At 41.2% G+C, this 21,542-nt stretch overlaps 1 protein-coding gene across 1 annotated transcript in view; it reads left to right on the forward strand.

Annotated features, from left to right (window-relative positions):
* susd6 (sushi domain containing 6) overlaps positions 1-21,542 on the forward strand; it is a 34,667-nt gene extending 13,125 nt beyond the window's left edge. Inside the window, exons 3-7 of the mRNA XM_037085772.1 lie at positions 13,134-13,328; positions 14,762-14,956; positions 15,075-15,213; positions 17,136-17,611; positions 19,016-21,542. Of these exons, the coding sequence (XP_036941667.1) occupies positions 13,134-13,328; positions 14,762-14,956; positions 15,075-15,213; positions 17,136-17,611; positions 19,016-19,041 (1,031 nt within the window). The 3' untranslated portion in view covers positions 19,042-21,542. The remainder of the gene's footprint in view (positions 1-13,133; positions 13,329-14,761; positions 14,957-15,074; positions 15,214-17,135; positions 17,612-19,015) is intronic.

Genomic DNA, 21,542 nt, shown 5'->3' on the forward strand with positions numbered 1-21,542 from the left:
TGAGTAGAGGACATCTCTGACTAATGAGCTGCTAAATATATCCCCCAGTCTCTCCTGTCTTCTGTTGCTTCTGCTTCAGCTCTTTCTTTCAGTCTTTTAATCATTCTTCTTTCTCTTATTTTGTGTTTTGACCATCATTGTACTTGTGTGTGTTTTGTATTCTTTTGGATTTGCATCATCAAGCTGTCTCCTCAAACTCTTGCCAAAGTACATATCCATAATCTCTCTCTTATTTGACTTTTTTCTTTGTCTGTCTTGTCTTTGGTCCCTCCTGTCACACCTACTCTTTGATTTGTGTGTTTTCTGGCCCACTGAAACAGTGTGCGCCATTTTTTTCATCACATCATTAGTCAACGGCAGCATCCTGTTCAAACAAGTTTATCGGCTTACACATAAGACACAGAGCGTCCTACACAGTTATGCTGAATTTGACAATGGTTGAGGCATCCAGACTGCGCCAGACTATGTGCAACAATGTCAGAGCTCATGACACAGGCATAGTATGAATGGTTTGCTAAAAAATCTTGCTGACAAGTTGAAAGCTTTAGGTTTTGTCTGTGGCTTTTACCATATTTCAGTAATGTTATCAGGAAAACTGTAAACAGTAAACTACTGACATGAAGTGCACAAACATCCACATCTGGCTTGTTTGATGCTTCACAGCAAAGCTTTCTAGTAGAGTTGAGCAAACAAGTAAAATGTGCCAATTCTATAATAGTTTTCTCGCTCTGGTGATCAAAAACATTAATTTGAAGTTCAATACTGACATTGCTCTGGCAACTTCTGATTAACCTATAACAGAAGGGAGGGGTAGGGATGACATTTTGTCTGTAACCCAGAAGCTAGCATTCCTTTGTTTCCCTCAATAAGTTTATGATGCATTTTTAAAGCAAAACTCTCGCCAAAATGCAACCTAGGGTCTTTTGTGAATGTACTTTTGTAATTTAACTTAAGTTAAAAAAGCATAATTACAACAAAAGCGCCAATTTTAAGATTGCCAGCATTTTCATTTTTGGGTCATAATTATTTTCAATAGGAGTGCAAGGGGCACTAATATGATAGCATCGAAATGAATCAAAAAGAAGGCTCAACACACCATGAAACTTTGCTTGTATCACCAGGGTCTCTGCACATGAACTCGAGAATTGAGAAGATTGTTCATGTACACAGAGTTTACTATAAAGAAAGTTTTTGAACAGCTCACTTTAGCAGTTGTTTTTTCCACTTGCTGCCATCTTGCCAGCCGTGAAGTGACGATCTCCAAATGCGACTTAACAGGGAGGAGAGTAAAGGTGGAAAGCTCCTAAATCTTGCTGGGGTGGGTCACCACTTCCAGTTGATTTTGGGGACATGGAAAGAAGTTTGTAGCACTGTCCAATTTATAAGGGAGGGGAAATCTTCAACCCTCTTCCCTGTGACGTTGCAGGACATATCCATATCCATTCCAGGAAGGATATGGATACAGATAATTTAGTTTGGCTGAATAGATAAAGTTGAGGACATACGGTACTCACTCAAATCTACTTTGTAGTTGTCTCAGGGCTGTTAATGTTAAACAGCAGCAGCAGCAGTAAATGTTTGGCTTGCATTAACACTATCTTAAAACAGCAATTACATCTCTAAGCCACAGAAAATTTTAGGTTAGACAGCAGCTACTAAATTACTGACAGCTGGATATAACAAGACTGTTTTTCAAACAGTGGTTTCTCCTCAGCCGCCTGCATGACCATCGGTTTAGCACAAGAGCGGCGGCTTACGTGTTTCGACTGAAATGTCGACAGCCTGCACAGTTATCACCTGCTGAGAATCCACAGTGGACTACCGAGTGGAAATGCAAACAGTCATGCTTCAACATGCCACAGCTGTAGAAAGACGTTGGAAATGGGGCAACACTGTACTGCAGCATGCACAACCCTTAATCTGTTGATTCAGCTTTTAGCTTTAGTCCAACTTTAGCTTTGTCAGAAACTCTTTGCTAGTTTATTCCTAAATAAATTATCTAAAGTGCATATAGAGGCTACTCAAACACAGCCAGTCTTAGGCAGAAAAATAAAGTTAACCACTTGATCTGACGGACTCGCTGATATTGAGCTGAGGGGAAGGGCTGGGCTCTAACATGTGCTATCCTGCCGCATGTGCTTTGCTGGTTGTCATGAGTGGATATGGTGTACAGCTGTTTCTCTTTAACTGAGTGCATTTCAGCAGAAAAGTCATTTCTATTCCTGCTTTAATAGATGTTTAATTGAGATTGTAAATAAGGGTAGTAGATGGGATGACACTCCACAATTCATGATTCTTGCTGATCTTTCTCCAGAGTGAGGTCAGAGCCTAGAGTTTTAATCAGACCAGCATCCATGGAGTTGTATTGGAGTTCTGTGCATAGTTGCTGACTCGCTTGCCTTACCCTGTGCCCCCACTTTAAGCATGCCCTCTCTTGTTCCCACACAACCCTTTTGACACATCTTGTATTCACTTTCTCCTGTGACTACATGGTACATTTCGTGGACTCATTTTTTGACCGCAGGATGTCCTAATATTTCCCATCATTTTAGGCGTTTAAACATATTTCCTGTTTTTTTTTGTTTTGTTCTGTCTTGTCCTATCCCTCCAACTGTAACCAGTCCATTAGATTGAGTGTTGATATGTTTAGTGGCCAGTTGGCTTAGCTCCACTCTAATGCCCTCTGTCCTTATTACATCATCTGTAAACAGCTCTCTGGAACAAACAACAGCCAAATGCCAAAGGCCTTTGTATAGGCTGCACTGGAGTCCATTTGGATAATTGTGTCAGGGTTGATGAGAAACGTGCATGTCTCTGCATCTGTATACATCTGTTTGTATATGTTTGTACATCTATGAATTAATTCCTCGAAATTATATCAGATTTTAAAAAAGGCAACAGAATCCAAAGTTATCTTTTATTTTCAAGCTTAGTCCGACCTGTGCTCCAAAAGCACAGATGATTAGTTTATAGAGAGAAAAGTGACCAACTTATAGTATTTGAGAAGCTGCAACCTCCATAAATTTGGTGTTTTGGATTGATAAATGATGGAAACAATTATCATAACTGGATGATTAATTCTTTAATCCTTGCAGCACTATAAGTAACAGATTTTTAAAACATGTTATCTTTAACAGCTTGTGTTTGTAGGTGTGGGCTGAAGTCCTCATTAACTGTAGATTGTTGCAGTTGGGGTTGGGCTTGAGTCACAAATTCAACTATTTATAATTCACTTTGCACATTAGAAAATAACATGAAACGTGTGACTTTCTTCTGACACATTTGACGACTGAAGGCTTGACTTGACTAGGTTGCAATATTTATTTCAGTTTGTGTGAGTAAATAACCATGTTGTCTATTGTTAATTGTGCTCTGTTTCCTTTCACACGCAGTAGGTTACTGAGGTGTGTAGGTGATGTTACTGTGCTCTTCATGCTGGCAGCAGTCCCATCCAGGCTTTGGAAGAGTTTCATATCTGTGTTTGAGTCCATGAAAGGTTTGCTGTGTTGGAGGTCTAGCCAACTATATAAAGTGTACTTTGTATCTTCTTCGTGATGATAAGAAGTAGTTTATTAGTAACTCTCTTACTGGACTTTTCGTCTTGTATTTTTGGCTTGAGTCAAATTTGCCCACCAAAATGTTTGCACTTGAGTAACTAAAGGTTTCAGTGTTATTATCTTGTATATTTATGTGTCATGAAGCCATGATTATTGACTTGAAGAAAATGTCCAAAGTTAAAACATCTTGGAAACTTTTAAATCTTTGTTTAACTTGTCTTAACATGGCTTGCGTGGCTTTTACTTGAGGCTAATTGATGGTTGCCAAGGAGATTAATGTTATTTTTGGCAATGTTTCGTCTCTGTCAAATACAGGTATGCTGCTTTTTCCCAGTCTTTCTTCTCTTTTCACTAGCACTAACATGATGACAGCAGTGACTGGGGATTTCCTGTTTTAGGCGCTTGATCCAGATCCAAGTTCTTACACTGTGAACACATTGATAAGATTTCTTGCTGCTATTTATGTATTTTCAGCACGTGGCTGTTAATATTCTCAGAATTTTGTTCATTGGGAACAGCAGTTGCCATACCAAGTGCAAAGAAAGATTCACAGTTACATTCACGGCCATTGCAAACATATAGTATGTTGACACATAAGAACAAGGTGTAAACCCATCAGGATGTTCACCCAGTAGTTTGTGGGCTGCTAAGTCCTTGAGATTGGTTTTAGCCACATTGGTCTTCAGAGCCAGAAGAGACCTGAGGACATGCTGTGGTAGCAACCTGTCATTCACAAGTTTGCCTGCTTTATTGTCTATTTAAATGGGACCATAGTTTAAATAATGACATGACTCGCCATGTTGATGAAGACTGGAACTTAGCAGTAAAGACCATAAACTCCTGAAGAAACTGTTTAGTGAGGTGATAAATCACGATGGAAGCAAGGCCATTTTCTCATAAGCGCACAGACAATCGGGCCTCTTTTGGAAAAACAGTTGTACAGTTGTGCCATGAATGTTTTAAGCACTTCGGCATTGGCTTAACTTTTCAGACCAGATTTGATGCAGTCAATGGTAAGTTCCTTCTGTTGTAAAAGAAATTCTAGTCACACACTGACAACATATGTCTTCTCTCAGCGGAGCATATGTTAAGAGGTTGTACTCTGGCTGGTGCAATTTGATCACCCACTTGACAACCTGCTAGAGCAGTTGCTCTGACAAAGTTCAGTTTGGGTACTTCCAAAGTGTAAGTGAATTGTAAAAAGCTGTTCGAACACAATATGGGACTTCCTGTGCTCCATTGAAAGCTGCTTCCTTCATAGCCGCTGCTGTGAACATGTTCAGCAACTCAAATGTCCCCATAAGAAGAAAAGAAAAGAGCAACCAGCTGCGGACTGAATTATGGTTTACTGTGGTTTGAAATAAAAATCTGTCGTACAACTAACAATAGACTTAAACTGCCCACACCTAACTCGTGCTACGAACATATCAGCGTGCCAGCCTTGGTAAGCAGGGCTGGGATTATCTCCCTGACTTTCACCTTCAGCAAATGTTCCAGGCTCAGCACTCATACCTCTGCTGGCTGCTGAAATATGATCAGCCCACAGTTGCACTGACAGTTTTTTGGGAGGGGGTTCTGTGTGTGTCTGAACACATGCACGTGTGTGTAGGAGGGGTCCCACACACTCTTTTGTTTTCCTCTGAAAGCTGAGAAGAAGGAATGTCTGCCTCCCAGCTGTCCCCAGCAGTGAGGGTGATAGAAGCAGAGAGAAGCGGGGGGGGCACTCACTGTTCGCATTTGCGAACATCCTCCCATCTGTTACTCGAGGGCAGCAGAGTGCGTGTGTATGCCTATATCTCGGGTTGGAAATAGGGTCACACAATGGTACTCCCCCTTGCCCTCAACCGCTTTGGCCTCCCATGCATATTTAACCCTTCAAATGCAAAGTTGTCTGTTGTCCTGTTCGGAGGCACGCTGCTTAAATCTGTCACTGTGCCCCATCCTTCAGTGAGCGGGGACAATGGGCTGTAATGGCAGCACACGTGGCTTGCTAAATGCATTGGAACAGCAGGGGAGAAATGGGTGGGGATATGGAGGATGTGGTGTCTGTTAAGAGACTTCCTTCACCCTGGGTGTATGCAGCATGTGTGTTTTGCAGCTGGGGGAAGATGTGTTGTGAGTAGGCAGCTGAGTTCTCTGGAAATGCTCTTCTGGAGGCCCTTGACTCATGTTTTCTTGCAAATTTCCTGTTTACTGTACAAATGACACCTTAAGCTATGACACCAGTGTGCTATACGGACCCTGGCTAGCCTTTTTAGAGTGTATGGAGAAGATATTTTTGCCCACACTCAGATTCATACCCTTAATCATTCACACAACATAGATAGGATGTCAGTGAGCAGTACAAACCTGCTGTTTACAAAGGCGCCTTGGGACACTTCCAGCCCACACTTGCATAGAGAGTAAACTGTCCACCTGGATCTCTGTGTACTCCGGCAACTCCCTCACAACGCCTCCCTGTCCTTCATCCTCCTCCGCCTCCCCCATTCCTCTTAAGTAAGGTCCCTCCACCTTCTCCCCAGAGGCCCTCAGTGTGCATTTTTTTTAATGGGTTTCATGCTTTAAGGTTTCAGCTTTGTTCTGCATTCTTTCTGCCCTACAGTATAAAAGTCCAGCTTCATAAGCTGTTTTTTTTTTCTCATTTTCTTTCCCATAACCTTTCCCCTTGTTCAACAAAATCTGCTTTTAAGTCAGGGCCCAGCTGTTGTGAGTGCAGAGAATATGAAAGCAGAAGTGTGTTTGCATCAGTGTTGAAGCATGACGACTTCTCACTGACTTGCAGTGGAACATGACACTACTAGTATCACTCACCCAGACATTAAGCAACTTATGTTACTGGTACCGGTGTCACACTCAGGTCAGTGTACTGAGTTGTGTCACTTCATACTCTGTGAAGCTCATCTGTGAGGTCTGTGTATGTGTGAAAGAACGTAAGTGCAGAAAGCTTGCTTTTCACATATATTCACGCTATATCACATTATGAAGTTTTACTATGACTCGCTCATAGTTTCGAGGTTGCAGTTTCTGACCAAATGACGCTTGAAAAACTTTCACTTGATATGAAGCCAGATTTTAGCATCCGTATTGTATCTTCTATTAGACTGTACACCTGTTGAAACTGTTTGACCTTTAGGACTTCAGAGAGACCAGTATCAAGGTATCATTTTCAAATACTTATAGACTGTTTGCTTAAATTGTTAACTTCACCATGGAGGTATGCGATCTAGGAACTTATTTTCTCACTGTCTTTTATTAAGTGTGACCGGGCATTTTTCAAATTGATTTATTTATTTCCAAGGGATTAATGCATGTATCGTGATGAAAGAAATCAGGTGTATTCAGGGGGCTGGTACCCATGAGTGAGTACAATCATAGCATGGTGTCTGTATCAACATGGGCCACATGTACCATTATTTCCCAGAAAAATGTGTATATAGAAGGTCTTCTTCTACAACACAATGGAATTATGATTCCCTCTGCATAATATTGGCTGTTCCAAATCTGGTGATGTTAAATTAATATTAAACACTTATAGGTTGTTTATAATGTAAAGTGATACCGAGCTAACAAGTATGATTAGCCAATTAATCTGGTTCCAGGTTCTCAAATTTTCAGACTATCTGCTTTTGTAACAAAGATGGATTTAACAAGTTGTTTTTCGGAGACATCCTGTGGCAGGTAGCATTTTGAGATCTTTGTTGCACCTTATTGCCATCTGTCCCCATGTCCCTGTGTTTGTTCTCCTTAACTACACTGTCAGCACTTTATTGAAAGCAAAAAATACCCCCCTATACAATCTCAGAGAAAAAACAAAACACTTTCCACCGATAGCAGAAATGTATTGCGCGCCCCCTTATACCCTCCAACACTATCCCACCTTGGGCTCTGCTACACTGTACTGCACTCTAATAACAACAGCTGGATTAGCAGCAGAGATGGGAACGTGGCAAAAAACAAAAACACCCTTTGCTCAAAAATGACCGCAACATCAGCAAAAACAGAGGGCTTGGGGAGAGGCCAGCACATGAACAAAAACATATTTACCAGGCCAAAGAGAGCATCATCATCCTCTTGGCCCTTAGCTTAATCCAGCACACATCCCCCCCTTAGTATACATAGACACACACAGATTCCTCTGCTATACACACACACACACACACACACACACACACACACACACACACACACACACACACACACACACACACACACACTTGAAAACACACCCTCTTTTATAGCCTATTGTTCCGTAGAGCAACTAAACAGCTGGTTGCAGAAGTCATCGATATCTGGTCTGCTTTAGAACGTTCCCAGCTTGTAATGGAGGATAATTAGAATTTTAATTTGCCCGGGCAAAGAGGGCTAAAAGCCCCCCACCCATGTCTTCGTCAATCCACCTACCAGCTCTTAGCGGGCGGGTGCCATCTGTTACAGATGGAGAAAGGGAGATATTCACAGCCAGGCAGGCACTTCAGAGTAAGGCAGGGGATTTTAACGCCCCCCATGGCCTGAGTGTCCTCCAGCACTGCCTTAAGGCGCTGGATGTTGGGATTAGCAATCAGCCTCATGGGCTCTCTATCCCGACCCAGTCCTCCCACTACACGGAGTGTTTCTCCAACCTTTTAGCAATTAAGCTCTTTGATCAGCTTACACTCGTGTGTCCCAGAAGATTTCAAGCAGTTTAACCTTTTTTAAATGTCTATTTTATTTAACTCAGTGTGGCAAAAACCAAAGCTTGTACACTAAAAGGAGCACACTTGAGACGATCCCTGTCAACACACAAACATGCTTAACATTTCTATAGTTTTTTTTTATTTATGTACCGGTAATATTTTCTTACACACTCTTTCTCACTAGCTTCCACAAGGTACTTGTGACTCTATGTTAGCCATGATTGTTTTCGACATTTCAACATCAGACCAGTGGGAGAACAGCTTGTGTTTAACTGTGAGTCATTCCCTTCCTCATAAGCACAAAACACGGCATGCTGAAATCCACTCTGTCATTGCTTAGTGCTTTAATCAGGTTTTTTTCCACTCTGTGTGTTTTTAAAGCCAATATTCAATCTAGGCTGAGAGGGCGATGGAAAAGGGAGTCACAGCAAGCACTCTACCATCTCTGGACACTGAAGCAGCATTCATTCTTTCCTTTAACAGAGTCTCTCCATTTGTGCTAGCCCAGCCCACAGTGTGGTATGTACTGTGGCTGCCTCCTCTTCCCATTGTCGCTGTACAGAGCCTCTCCCTCACACACAGAACTAGTGATCGACCTGCCACGACATGTCTCATTTTGGCTTGTAATTGCTCAGGGCCACAGTGCTCCATGATGCTGACGTTTTTCTGCGCTCTCTTCTACTCTTTCTCAATCTCCCCTCCCCCCTCTCTCCATGCCTGTTTATCTGATGATGAATACCTTTAGCCATCAGTATTTTCTTTTGTTTTATTCCTCACTTCTTTCTAGATTGACCTTTCTCTTCCCTGCCAGGTTTTTTTGTTGAATATATTTTTATTTTCCTAAGGTAGGCTCTTAATACTACAACTTCTGCAAGTTTGACAACTACTTCTTTGACATTTCTTTATCTATCCATAATTGTCTTCATTTCTTTTTATAGTCAGGGTATGGGTTTCCTCAGGGGACGTAGTTTGCTAAGGAGTGTCTGTGTGTGAGTATTCAGGCATGTTCAGTCTATATTTGGGGTCTATTTGTTAGTTTCTACTAATGAAAATATGATGGTTTTCATCAGTTTGTCTGCTGGTTAGTTTCATAGGATAGATTGATCATTTTGTCTATAACTAAGACAAGAATGTCACTTGTAACCTCTCTGAGCCCAAGGCAACATATTCAAATGACTAGTTTTGGCCAACCGAATGCCAAAGCCCAAAGATATTAAGCGTACTAGTGTATGTGACAATGAAAAACAACCAATTTGCTTGAAAAATTATGGAAACAATCAAAATAGTTGCCAATTCCTAATCTTTTGGTCAACAAACTTTGATAATCAACCAAATGTTTCAGCTCTAATGCAAAAAAGGACTTTATGGGCAATATAATAACACAGTAAACTTCAGATGATATTGCTCTATTGTTCTATATGGAGGTCAAGATTTGAACCTAACCTGGATAAAGGCACCATGATTTGGTTTATATCATATTGTTTTTCTGGCATGAGAGTGAGAGCCTGGTTTGTTGCAAAATTGAGACATTTTACTGGCCTCATGGTGCGTTAAGACTGACCTGACTTCACTGACCTCTGTGGCCTGAGCTCTCACGCAGTAACCCCTCAGCTGGGTCAAGCCTAAAACTGTAAGCATTATCAGCTAACCTCATGCTAATGCAGAGAGGTTCTTTCTTTGTCAATTTAGCTGTTCAAAATCAACAGTGGATTTGCTTAAAGCTACAAGAAAAACTAGTTTGACTCATTCTGTTGCCCCCACCTCTATCTGAGTTGAAGGTAGATCATGTTGCATATTCTTCCTTGTGGTCTCTTTGGAATTTTATGAAGCAGACATAACCTGTGTACTCCTTTAGGTATTGGCAAGGTCCAATGTTTTGAATCTATGGCACGGTATTATTTTTTTCTTTAAAAATACTACGATATCCCTTTCATATATGACAATGAATATTATACAGATATAGTTTAGTTTAGTCAGTTTAGAGAGTAGTGATGAACACTCATTGTCTTCTGTGGTTGTATTAACTGCGCCACGAAAGATCATAAGAGAGGCTGTTGGCTATAGGCTATTGTCCTAAACTGCCCCCTATGGCCTTTTTTGTCCCCTGCTGCCTCGTAGCCTGGGGTCATCAATTCATCACCTTTTCCACCTCCATTAGCACCATCTCTTCCTCAGAGAGCATTTAGTCGCCCTGAAGCAGCTCACCAAACAACTGCTTAGGTCATGGTGTCAACTGGCATCCTGAAATAAGTGTGCAGATAGTGTTTCTGCATGCAAGAGAAGAGCATGGATGTGTTTGAGTGAGAAGGATTAATCCTACTTTGAAACACAAACCATGTGTATGCTGTATTATATTAAACAAACCCTCAGCTTGTTTTGGAACATTATACTCTGAATAGCATATAGACTGTTAGTCATGACTGAACCACTGAATCATATAAACTGTAATTCTGTGCTTTAAATTGCTGTGACTTGTGATTTATGACACTCTAAGTTTGCGCTTTAACAAAGCATGCTTTATCATAACAAAGGTTTCTATATCTACAGTTTTCCAGTTTCCCTTTTTGAGTGACAAATACATATAACCTCCACCTGGGGGTATCAAGAGGTATTTACTCTCAAGCAACCGCAAAATTTATTGGCTAGTTGCCCATTGGCTGTAGTCTTTGTGGTGCAGTCAGGTGCAGATTGTTGGCCAAGACACAGCTGACATGAGAGGAGGTAACAGTTGGCCATGGGGATCACTAGTTCTTCAAAGTCGGTTTGGTGTGTGGGGGCTTTAACAAATATCTTGTGATGGGTAAAAATGCAGTCTTCTGTGTAGAGTAGAACTGACCTTCATCAGTAGTAGCTGTGTCATACAGTTTTACAGTAGGCCTTCAGTAAGCAGTGTTGGCACTTCTTGAGCACACACTAAATCTGTCCCAAGATGAATTCAATAACACACCCTTTGGTATGACACGATTGAGTCCTGGGAGTGTCTTTGTTTGTGGGTGTTGACTTTCTTTCTTCTGTGTGTGTGTGTGTGGCTGTGTCTGTGTGTCACCTAGTAGGCACTCACACATCTGAGTGTTTGCATTTAATCTTGTGCTGCCAGCTTAGAGCAACGTTTTTCCCTGGAGATTAGAGGATGTTGGAGGCACTGCTGTGGAAATAGTCTCTCTTTCAATCTCCTAACACACACAGGCAAAACAAAGTGGTTGTTTGCAATGTTGGTGTGTTTGTTTACATCAATCGAGTGATAAGACCCTGCAATAGACCATGGCTAATACGTTTTTATAAATACTCAGACCAAAGATTAAATAATGAGCCATATGGTCATTAGTGTTGATGGTGTTATTAATGTTCCTTATTGTGGGGGTGTTTCAAATTGACTTATGTCTTGTTAGAGAGGAAAAATCGCTGTGCAGTGTGTATAATTCCATTTGATAAATCAAGAGGATAATATGTACAGATGAAACACTGAAATGCTTTCACTTATGACAGGTTTGATTTATAAATAATGGCCCAGATGGATTTTATGTGTTCATAGTTAGCATTTGAGACATTTCCACTGAAGCCATGCCCCAAATTCTTGCGCAACCACTTCACAGATGAGCCAGATTAGTAGTAATTAAATTGATTTGTCTGTATCTTTGGTTGCCACAGTTGATAAATATCAGTAATACTGAAAGTAAAGTCATGCTGTCATGTCTCAGTTTACACAGGTGCTGCAATATTTTGTCAGACCTGCTGGATTTAGACGCTCTGCTCCCGCCAGATTGCAGCTACCAATATGTGTGTATTAACACAAAACTGTCTGTACATGGTGAATGTGTTTGGAGCTATGGGAGTTCAGCACAAATTCAGATAATTCACTCTCATATTGCAATGAAACACACACCCAGACACAAGGAGCTTGCGTGGCACTGCAACATCATAGACGGAGCATGGGACCGTGGATCAAAGAACAATTAACTTCAGGTCTTCAGCCTCATTCTTTCTTTTGGCTGGCTTGGAGCTTCAAGTCTGTCATTAGAGCAAAGTAAATGAGTCTCGCAAAAAGATCCAGTCTGACGGCCAGAAAGAAAGACCCAACAACGGTGGCATGAGATGAAGACAGTTTAATGAACAGGAGATAATCAGGAGAAATTAGATCTATATGAAGCTTCTTGTGACATTTTAATCCACTGTAGGCATTTCAGGTGTTCTCTGTCTCCACCTAACTCATCATGCTGATATAGTGCTTCTCCCACGCCTGTGTAAGTTGCAGCCTAGTTTCAAGAAACAATACCTCTGAGCTTTAATTATCAGCTCAACCTGTCAACTTGACAGAGTTTCTCTGTGAAAAGTTGTTTGACCCAGTGGCAGCTGCCTGCAGAGGAGACAGTTTATGTCAGTAGTAATGATAGAATAGCACAATATTCCAATAGCGCCACATTAATGTAATGGACTCACTGGAAAACTCTTATCAAGGTTCTCTATTTGACTGTGATTGAGCCAGTCATAACAAGCAGCATTAGTGACATTGTTTGTTTGACATGATATTGGGGCATTATTCTTCAAAGAATCATCCACATATGAGACAAATTGTCCTTGTTTCACTCAGCAGGCATGTAATACATGGTAATCCATTCATACATTGCTACGTATCCTGTCTACAGGCAGTTTCTAACTCTACAAAGTTTACCTACATGCCTTATAATTACCGTTTTACCTTACATGATTAAAATTCAGTTCCGGATCCCAATTTGTCTGCTGGCCTGAAGTTGGTAGTTCCTTATGTAATGATCATAAATCCAGCCTAGAGCCAGAAAAAGAAGCGTCATATCTGACTTTGCCCTGAACCTGAAGGGCTTCTCTCATTCCAGCCTCCAAGCAGCCAACTACTTCTTATTTTCTTCACTTTTTTCTGTGTCCTCAGGTTGTGCGCGGCCACCCGGCGTGCAGCACGGAGACTTGCTGAATCAGACCGAAGCTAACCGGGGCTCTTTTCCCCCGGGCACCCTGCTGACTTATGGCTGCGAGCCTGGCTACACTGCAGATGGACCCAGCAGCATTATATGTACCAGCTCTGGAGCTTGGTCCCATCAACCTCCACGCTGCGTCAGAAGCAACGGTGAACAAGACTCAAAAATACTAAAAACATACTTTAGCATAATTAAGTGTAATTTAGTTCTTTTGAAATGCATAGTATGCAATTTAATTTCTGTTCCTGGGTGTCTCTCAATCTAATAAAAAGATTCCAGTAGCTTGGGATCACGGGATTGAAGAAGTAGAAGGAGCAACAACAGCAGGCAGATGGGATTGCACACAGTCTGATTTTCATGTGGCTCTCTGTAATGTGAATTAGATTTGTGGGCTCTCTTATCCTGTTAATGTAAGCAGCAGATGTTTGTGAACATGCTGTCTATTTCAACTAACCATTGAAATAGTAATCGCATTATCCCAGACTCTCAGAATCACATGATTTTAAGAGTTGTTACATGAAGAGTAACTTAACAACTTTGCAAAACAGCCACAGCAATTTCTAAATCATGTGTGCCTTCTTGTAAATCTAGCATTAAATGTAATACAATAAGTTGTTTATTTCCTTATAAATAGTGTCTGTCTGCTTACATGTCTTAACCTGTTTAGTACCTCTCTACAGTTGTTTGAAACACCTTTCCAATTGATTTCACCATTTACACTGAATTCATTAAAGAGGACAACAGTAAACATGTCAATTTTTACAAAAAACAGTAGATGGTAACTAATAAATTCTACTTCTTTGTTGTCCATGGGGAAAGTCCCCAGATTCCCTTAAAAAAATACTTAATTATGAGACCTGTTGCTTAAGGTGAAAATGCTATCTTCAGCTTATTTTCAACTATTTGGGCCTGCTTATTAATTCAGCAAGTGTTATGCATGAAGATATTTCTCTGTTTAAAACACACAGTATCTGTTCTAGTTATGTACATGTAAATGGTGTGAATTGAAGGACTAAAATGCTTATCACTCAGGACAGTATCAAAGGTTATCAGCATCTCAGACCTCTCACAGAAGTTAAAGCAGAGGCGACCCAATGAAATGCACCAAATACTTTGAGTAAACCTAGGCTTTCTGTGTGTTTGATCATTATTGAAACATTTGGGATAATGTGAATGTATAATTCCACACAATATATAACAAATCGTTAAAATAGTATCTACATTGTAGCTGTTTTTTCTCAACTCCAATGCAAACCTATTATTAAGACATTATTTCAGCCCATGGAAAACCATTATAATAACAATAGCACTTTGACAACAGCTATGATTTTTTTCACTTCCTAAAAAGTCAGTTTCACAGGTTCTGTGGTTGGCCGTGATCAGTTCAAAATGACACAGTATCATAACTTGAATAGAAAGGATTGTCCTTGAGAGCCAGCAGGGAACACATTTCACCCGAAATACGAGCGTTTAAACTGCAGGAATCAAACCTTACCACAGGTAGAAATAACACCAAACATGATGTCAATACACAACAACAGCCACAATTGTTCAAATCTCTATTTTCTCCACCTCTTCCCAGTGTGTTCGCCCCCCACTGAACCAGAGAACGGGGGCTACCGCTGTCACCCATCTCCCTGCCACCGCCTCACCCAGAAGACCGTCATTGAGTACTTCTGTGACGAGGGCTATGCTCTAAAGGGCGATTACAAGTTCCTCACCTGCCAGAACGGCGAGTGGGACGGTCCCATGCAGATTAGCTGCCGACTCACACAAGGTCAGTCACCTTAGCTAAATTAAACTGATGTGCTCTGTCTCTGCCTCATGCAGGAAATGTAAATCAGACCAGATTTAAACACATTATAACTTGCTCTCTGTCTTCCTCTGTCCCTCAGACAAGGAGCCCAGCTCTCCACTGGGTATACCAGCCCTGTCAATTGTGGCGTCCACAGCCAGTTCTGTGGCACTCATCCTGCTTTTAGTGGTGCTGTTTGTTCTTGTACAGCCCAAACTTAAGTCCTTCCATCACAGCAGGTAAGACACCCACACACAGTCAAGTAATTCATGATCCCTGGGTATAATAACGGCTCAGTGCTGACTCAATTGGTCTATATGCAGCGATTAGTGCTGCTGTTTATGAAGACAAAAAACAGATTATGGTTTCTACATCCCGGATCTTATATTGGTTGTGTTAGCTGATCAGTTTTTTTCTAATAATATTTCAGTTGTTGTTTGAGGTGCCTTTTCTTGTGATGTGTGTTTTAAAGGGGAATTCTGGAAAATCTTTCACCTGGGCCCTGTATTTATATTTATTCTTAGTAAATGTTTCCTCATTATCATATTACTTACCAAAAGCTTTGGAATCAGTCAGTAGATCACCTCAGCTGGCAGCTGTAACAGTGCTGCAGTGGCTGCTGCTTAATCTTTTGGGGCACCTCTGATTGTCAGTGTTACATCCACACAAAGTGTTTGTTATTGCCACTGTCAGGCGGAGGCTGGTATTCTAAGTGTCAGACAAACATCAAGAAAATAATTTGTTCGGAGACAGAAATACTAAGATCGTTTCTGTAACAAGAAACACAAATCTCGTTCAAGGAGAATTCTCGCTTGAGGCGCCCCAGTAGCTCAGTTGGTAGAGTGTGTGCTCCGTGTTCAGAGACTGTGTCCTCGCCGCAGTGGGCCAGGGTTCAAAATCAACCTGTCAGTTCAGATCCTTACTGTCAGAGTAAAGCCACAGATAAAGCCAAAAAAAGTTTCTCTCTGAAATCTCGCGAGAGGTGAGTTGTTGCAGGAAGACGACAGTGAAAACATAAGTTGGAGAGAGAAGTTTGGAGTTTACCTAGAGGAGCTGACAGGAAGAAAATGTATTTCCAAAGTCATGGCTGAACATTTATCTGATTTTGCCTTTCTAGATGAAGTAACAGTGCACCTCACGAGATTTCAGAATGATACTTCACCTAAAATAAGATTTCTGTTTCTGGTTATAAACAGGATCTTGCTCTTTGACAAATACAAATCGTTTCCCTAATGTTGTCAGACAAAAAAGACCATGTCGCTAGATTGGCTGCAATGGCTGGAGCCATTTACCAAAACTTTTTGTAAATACGAACCATTGACATAGATACTGGAATTCCCCTTCTATAGCAATCATTGTTATGATGTTCCTCAGAAAGTTGACACTTCCTTAGATCACACTGATAAATTAAACCGTAATCATATTCTTTGAGACGACCTTTCATTTAGTCTTTGTTCATTAAGAGAATGTTTATGCTTCAACCTCTGTCAATCTGTAAGCTTTTTGCATTCTTCTCCTGAACGGGGAACGTGTTGAAAGGATTTTTTTTTTTTATCAGTCTTTTGCTTCGCACACAAACGGTGTTTGGCAGAAATGCTCAGAAGCTTTAGTTCTGTTTGCTTTGGAGGAACACTGCCCTTTTATATTCGGTGCTGTAAAACCACCTCCCACTATGTCACAAAGTAACACAATAGAACAGAAAAGCCAAGAATCTGTCCTTTGGACACACCTATTCTTCAGAGGTTTTGGTTGAAACACATTCCATAAACAAGTTGTCTGTTTAAAATGCAAAAGACCTAACTAGTTTTACAAGTTCACATTTCTTAAATACTTGAGAAATGAAAGTGAAAGTAAGAGAGAAGAGAAAGTAAGTTCATCTTATCTAAGTCACTAATGTGCATCTGCTGTGGCTCTGATAAAAAAAAAATTTAAAAAAAGCCAGAATGATTTGATCTAATGTTCCTTGGTACTTGATCATGTACTGGGCCTTAGGGCTTGGTGTAGCCTGCTATAAAGGGATTGTACAGCCAATGCTAATCACCCATTCTGGTTCTGCTGTGACACACAACACACATGACTGCTTTAGGCCCATCAACCTGGGCCTGATGTTCTACACTCGTCTTTCTCTCTATCTCACTCTGCCTTCATCTCTGTCCATCAGGAGGGAGCAGGGAGTCTCAGGCCAGCCCAGCTCCATTATGGTGGAGGGCGTCCAGGTGACACTGCCCTCCTACGAAGAGGCTGTATATGGAAGTGGCGGACCCTGTGGTGCCTCCGGTCCTCCTCCTTCTCCACCGCCTCCTCTGGCTCCTCCAGAGTCGCGAGTCCCCATCGTGCTCTCTGAGGGGCTTCCTCAGGGAGCTACTGGAGGCCAAGCCCCCAGCAGAAACCGCCACCACAGAGACTTAGACTTCTGTCTCCCATCTACGTCATCTTCATCATCCTTCTCCTCCCGCCGTCACGCAGAGACTGTGCTGGTTCATCAAGCCCCCTCTTCCTCTTCCTCTTCTTCATCATCATGGGCTAGAGAGCACCCTGGGGGTGCATGTGCTGGCCCCCTACCGCTCCGTAGAGACTCTGAGAGTAGCGACCAGCACAGTCTGCTTTCTGTCGCCTCTACAGATGACTTTTCTGATGGTAAGTGGACACAGACCATGTCTTTCCACACATTCAGTTTTTAACAAGATGTCTTACCAATATTGATATTGGTAATTTGTTTTTGTTTTTTACATGATCACAAAAGATGCACCATTTTTGGTTGTAGTCTGTTAACTGTTAGAATTACTGTTAGAATTACAACCGAGGTATGTTAGTTTAAAGTTGCAGAATAAACTCTGGTGTATGAAATTATAAAATTTCATATAAATCATATTAAAAACCCTGACGAGTATTTTCACCAGCCAGCTCAATCAATATTTTTAGTAGAAATGTCACCACATGTTCAATGTTATTTACTGTATAGACTCACATTCACTAAAGTACTAAAATCAGACTTAATTAAAAGTTTGAATTGTTTGATTGGAGTTAATGGGTATTTTTTGGTATGGCCAGAAATGTTTAGTTAAAAACATTTAAGTGAAGAATTCCCTGTGTTGCAAAGATGTCTACTAAACTTAGCATGCTAAACTACTAGCCCTGGCCTGTCCTGTATTACTACACTGTTAAAGCTGCGAAAGTTACAGCTTGATCTAATCAGTGAACAAGATAAAAACACTAAATGTCAAGAAAGGAAATATTTTTACACATATGTTCCATATTAAACAGAAGAAAAACAACCATACACCAGTATTCAGAGGGTTTAGCTGTGCTGCTGCCCCCTACAGTTGTGGAGCTACTCTTAAAGTCTGGACATTGCTTAGAAATTATATCTTATATAATTCTAATTAACCATAGAAACACTGAACAAATAATTTCACCTAAACATTTTAACTTACCTTTCATACGGTGGTAAAATAGCAGGAAATTATAGATGTTATAGATATTGATATTGTTTTTATTATTATTATTATTATTACAAATAGCCAATAAGGAGCTTGTTTAATGCAGCCTGTTGGCTTATTTGTTAAAGCAACATTAAGTAGTGCAACACAGCTGCTGCAAAGACAAATCCCAGGTTTCTGCAACACTTTGTTAAATATAACGTAACTTAACATGCTTATTACAAACAAAACTTCAGTCTTTGAATAAACATGCTTGCTCAGGCATTTTAGACCCTCTCAACAGTGATGGGGGCAAGGAGGCTGAGAGAGAGACATGCTGTTCACTGGGTTGTAAGTCAGTGTACCATCAAAATTATATTCTATGTAAAATGTTACATGATGTTGCTTTTATATCTGAATCAGAGAATGTGTGCAGCAGAAAACAAGGAAGGAAACTGATAGTCGAACAAAGCAATGACCTCTCATGGCTGAAACATACAGGAAATCCAGTTTCATTGAAATCTTTTCTGTGATGTAATGACTTGTATGACTGTATGGTGGGTAGATGGCTGACTCTAGTGCCACTGTTCTATTCTGATACATCTGTTCTGTTCCTCCGCAGATATTCCCCTGTTGAAGGAAGCATGAAGCCTGCCAGCCTGCTATCAGCATCAGCAGCAGAGCCCCTCTCTCCCTATCTCTGACTGCTGACCAGGACTGACTGACTGTGGCTGTCAACCTTCTTCCCCCTCTCAACTCCCCTCAGCAGCCAGCAGAGAAAAGACTAGAACTACGCCCATTCCCCCACGCAACCTCTTCTGCCATTGCTACCCATGCAGACAACGCCGACAACCAATACTCCATGCATCATAAGCAGTGACAGAGTACCACTGGACCCAGCTGCTGGATCAAAATAAAGACAAGCCAGATAAACAAAGTGGTGCCAGCTCAACATAAATCCTGTAGATCCCATGTATACGAGTAAAACATACATCCTGAGTCAAGGTTGTATACTATAGGCTATGTATTACCATACACTTGCCTCCTCGCAGGTGTAGTTGTCCATATTAAAATGACCTACAGAGGCTTCATTGGAGCAGGCTATAGCAACCGAGACACGTTGACTCTGTCTGGGATAAGAAAAAAAATAACTTGTGATGTTTGCTCCTGACGCTGCGGCGCTCAGAATCAAAATCGTCTTCCCGCTGTACTTGAAAAGTTGTGAGTGGCGGCTGGTGTTTTTTGCAGCCCGCTTTGTGAATGTTGCATGTTGTTTTTTTAGTTATTGCTGTCACAGCACGGTGGCCCACTCTGAATGAAGCATGAAGCCCCCCTTCTCAGTCTCTCTCGCTCTCCCTCTCTTGCTCTCCCTCTCTCTCATTTCCTCTCTCTGTCTCTCTCGCTATCTGTGTAACCGGGTGGCATCTAGCATGTGGATTAGGGGGATTGACAACCACTTCACAAGAGCTAAAAACAGGGTGCAGCGTCTTACCAAGCACCATATCACAACTATAAAAAGACCCGTCTTGCTCCTTTTCTTTTCTGCTTGCCAGCTGCACCCACGATCTGGAAGATGCTTCTCCTGTCGCATGAGTGGGATCAATTGGTGTTTTGGTTCCAGGACTGCGCCGTACATCTTATCTTAATGAGGAGAGGGAGACGGGTAAAATCACATTTTGTCTTGAAGCAGAGGAGGCACAGTGATTGGGCACATGACTGAACTTCTAGCGTTGTTTAATTTTCCTCCCACTGTATTTATTGTTTGGTGTGTGGCTCGGTTTGCTTTGAGTTGCTGAGTCCGAGAGCATGTGTGTGTCTGTGTGTGTGTGCGTGTGTGCGTGTGTGCGTGTGTGTGTGTGTTTGTGTGTTTGTGTGTGTTAGCTAGGCAGAAGATGACACTTTCTCGTATGGTAGGCCTCGACACAGCCATAGTCTGATTTGCCTCTTTTCAGGCTGCACAATGTCCCCGTCGTTCACCATAAGAAAACGAGTCACATGAACAAACCAGCATCACTTCAGGCATCGGGGTCCACTACACAATGTGTGTATTATTCATCCACTCTCGAATATTTATCATTTTCTGCTGAGTGGCTGTAAAACAAGTCTCCTCAGAGAAATGGCTCCCGCCCACTTTCAGACTGTACCGAAGACACTCTAATTTTGTGCTTTATTGACACAACTGCAACTGGTTGCAGTGAAAACGGGAAAAAAGTTTTGTGATATAGCACCCCACCACCGCTACACACACTCACTGAACCCTCCTAATGCCAAGTGAAAATGTAAGAGAGAATCGTGTTATTTTGTTAGAAATCATCTACCTGTTTTCATCTCCTCTCGAAAAAAGCTTTGGTGGTTGAGCTGGTCACCCTGGAAACAGCATGACTCCAGAGGATCCTGAGAATTACTTTTCAAGCTTATCTGCTCAGAAGAGCAGTTAACCCCCCCCCCCCCCCACAGAACAACCTGTGTGGATTCCTGTTCTCAATTTTATTTGGCATTTGTGGCTGTCTGTCAGTGTCAACGGCTACATTATTAATGCAAACAGAATGTTGCCTTAGACTTGTACATTTTCTTTTGTATTTTTTTTTTTGTTGGGATGTATAATCTTAAGCCTCCGCGTTGGTTGCTTTACAGTACTGCAACGTGTTCTGTTTTCCCAATGGCCTTACTCTGTTCTTTTTCTATTCTATGCATACAACTGTCTTTGTGTATTTATCAATGACTTTACTTCTGTTGTGGACACGACTAAACGAATGTCCATCCTTCTCTGTCCTCCTGCCCTAGCTTTTCCAGCTACTGTGAAGATGATGGTGATGAACCTATAAGCACCTATATTTCACTGTTCTTTTGCTTCTCTTTTGCTACAAGGCATTAAGAAATAACGGGATTGAAAAGAAAAAAAAGTGAAATTAATTTTTGCATTCAGAAGCACTGTTGTACGGTGTTGCTTCCCTGAAAAAGAAAACAAGTTAAAAAAAAAAAAAGTACACATCTTGATTCTAGGTTTCGATGCTTTCAGCTTTGTTTTTTTTTTTCCTCTGTACATGGCAGTGGGTGTGAAGATAGTAATTTAATATTTGTATAAAGTTTAATTTAATTTTACAGTGTGTATATAACTTTCTAATTAAAGCTTTCTTTTGAATGTGGAA

Source organism: Acanthopagrus latus, chromosome 22 (assembly GCF_904848185.1).
Source record: "Acanthopagrus latus isolate v.2019 chromosome 22, fAcaLat1.1, whole genome shotgun sequence".
Classification (NCBI taxonomy): domain Eukaryota; kingdom Metazoa; phylum Chordata; class Actinopteri; order Spariformes; family Sparidae; genus Acanthopagrus; species Acanthopagrus latus.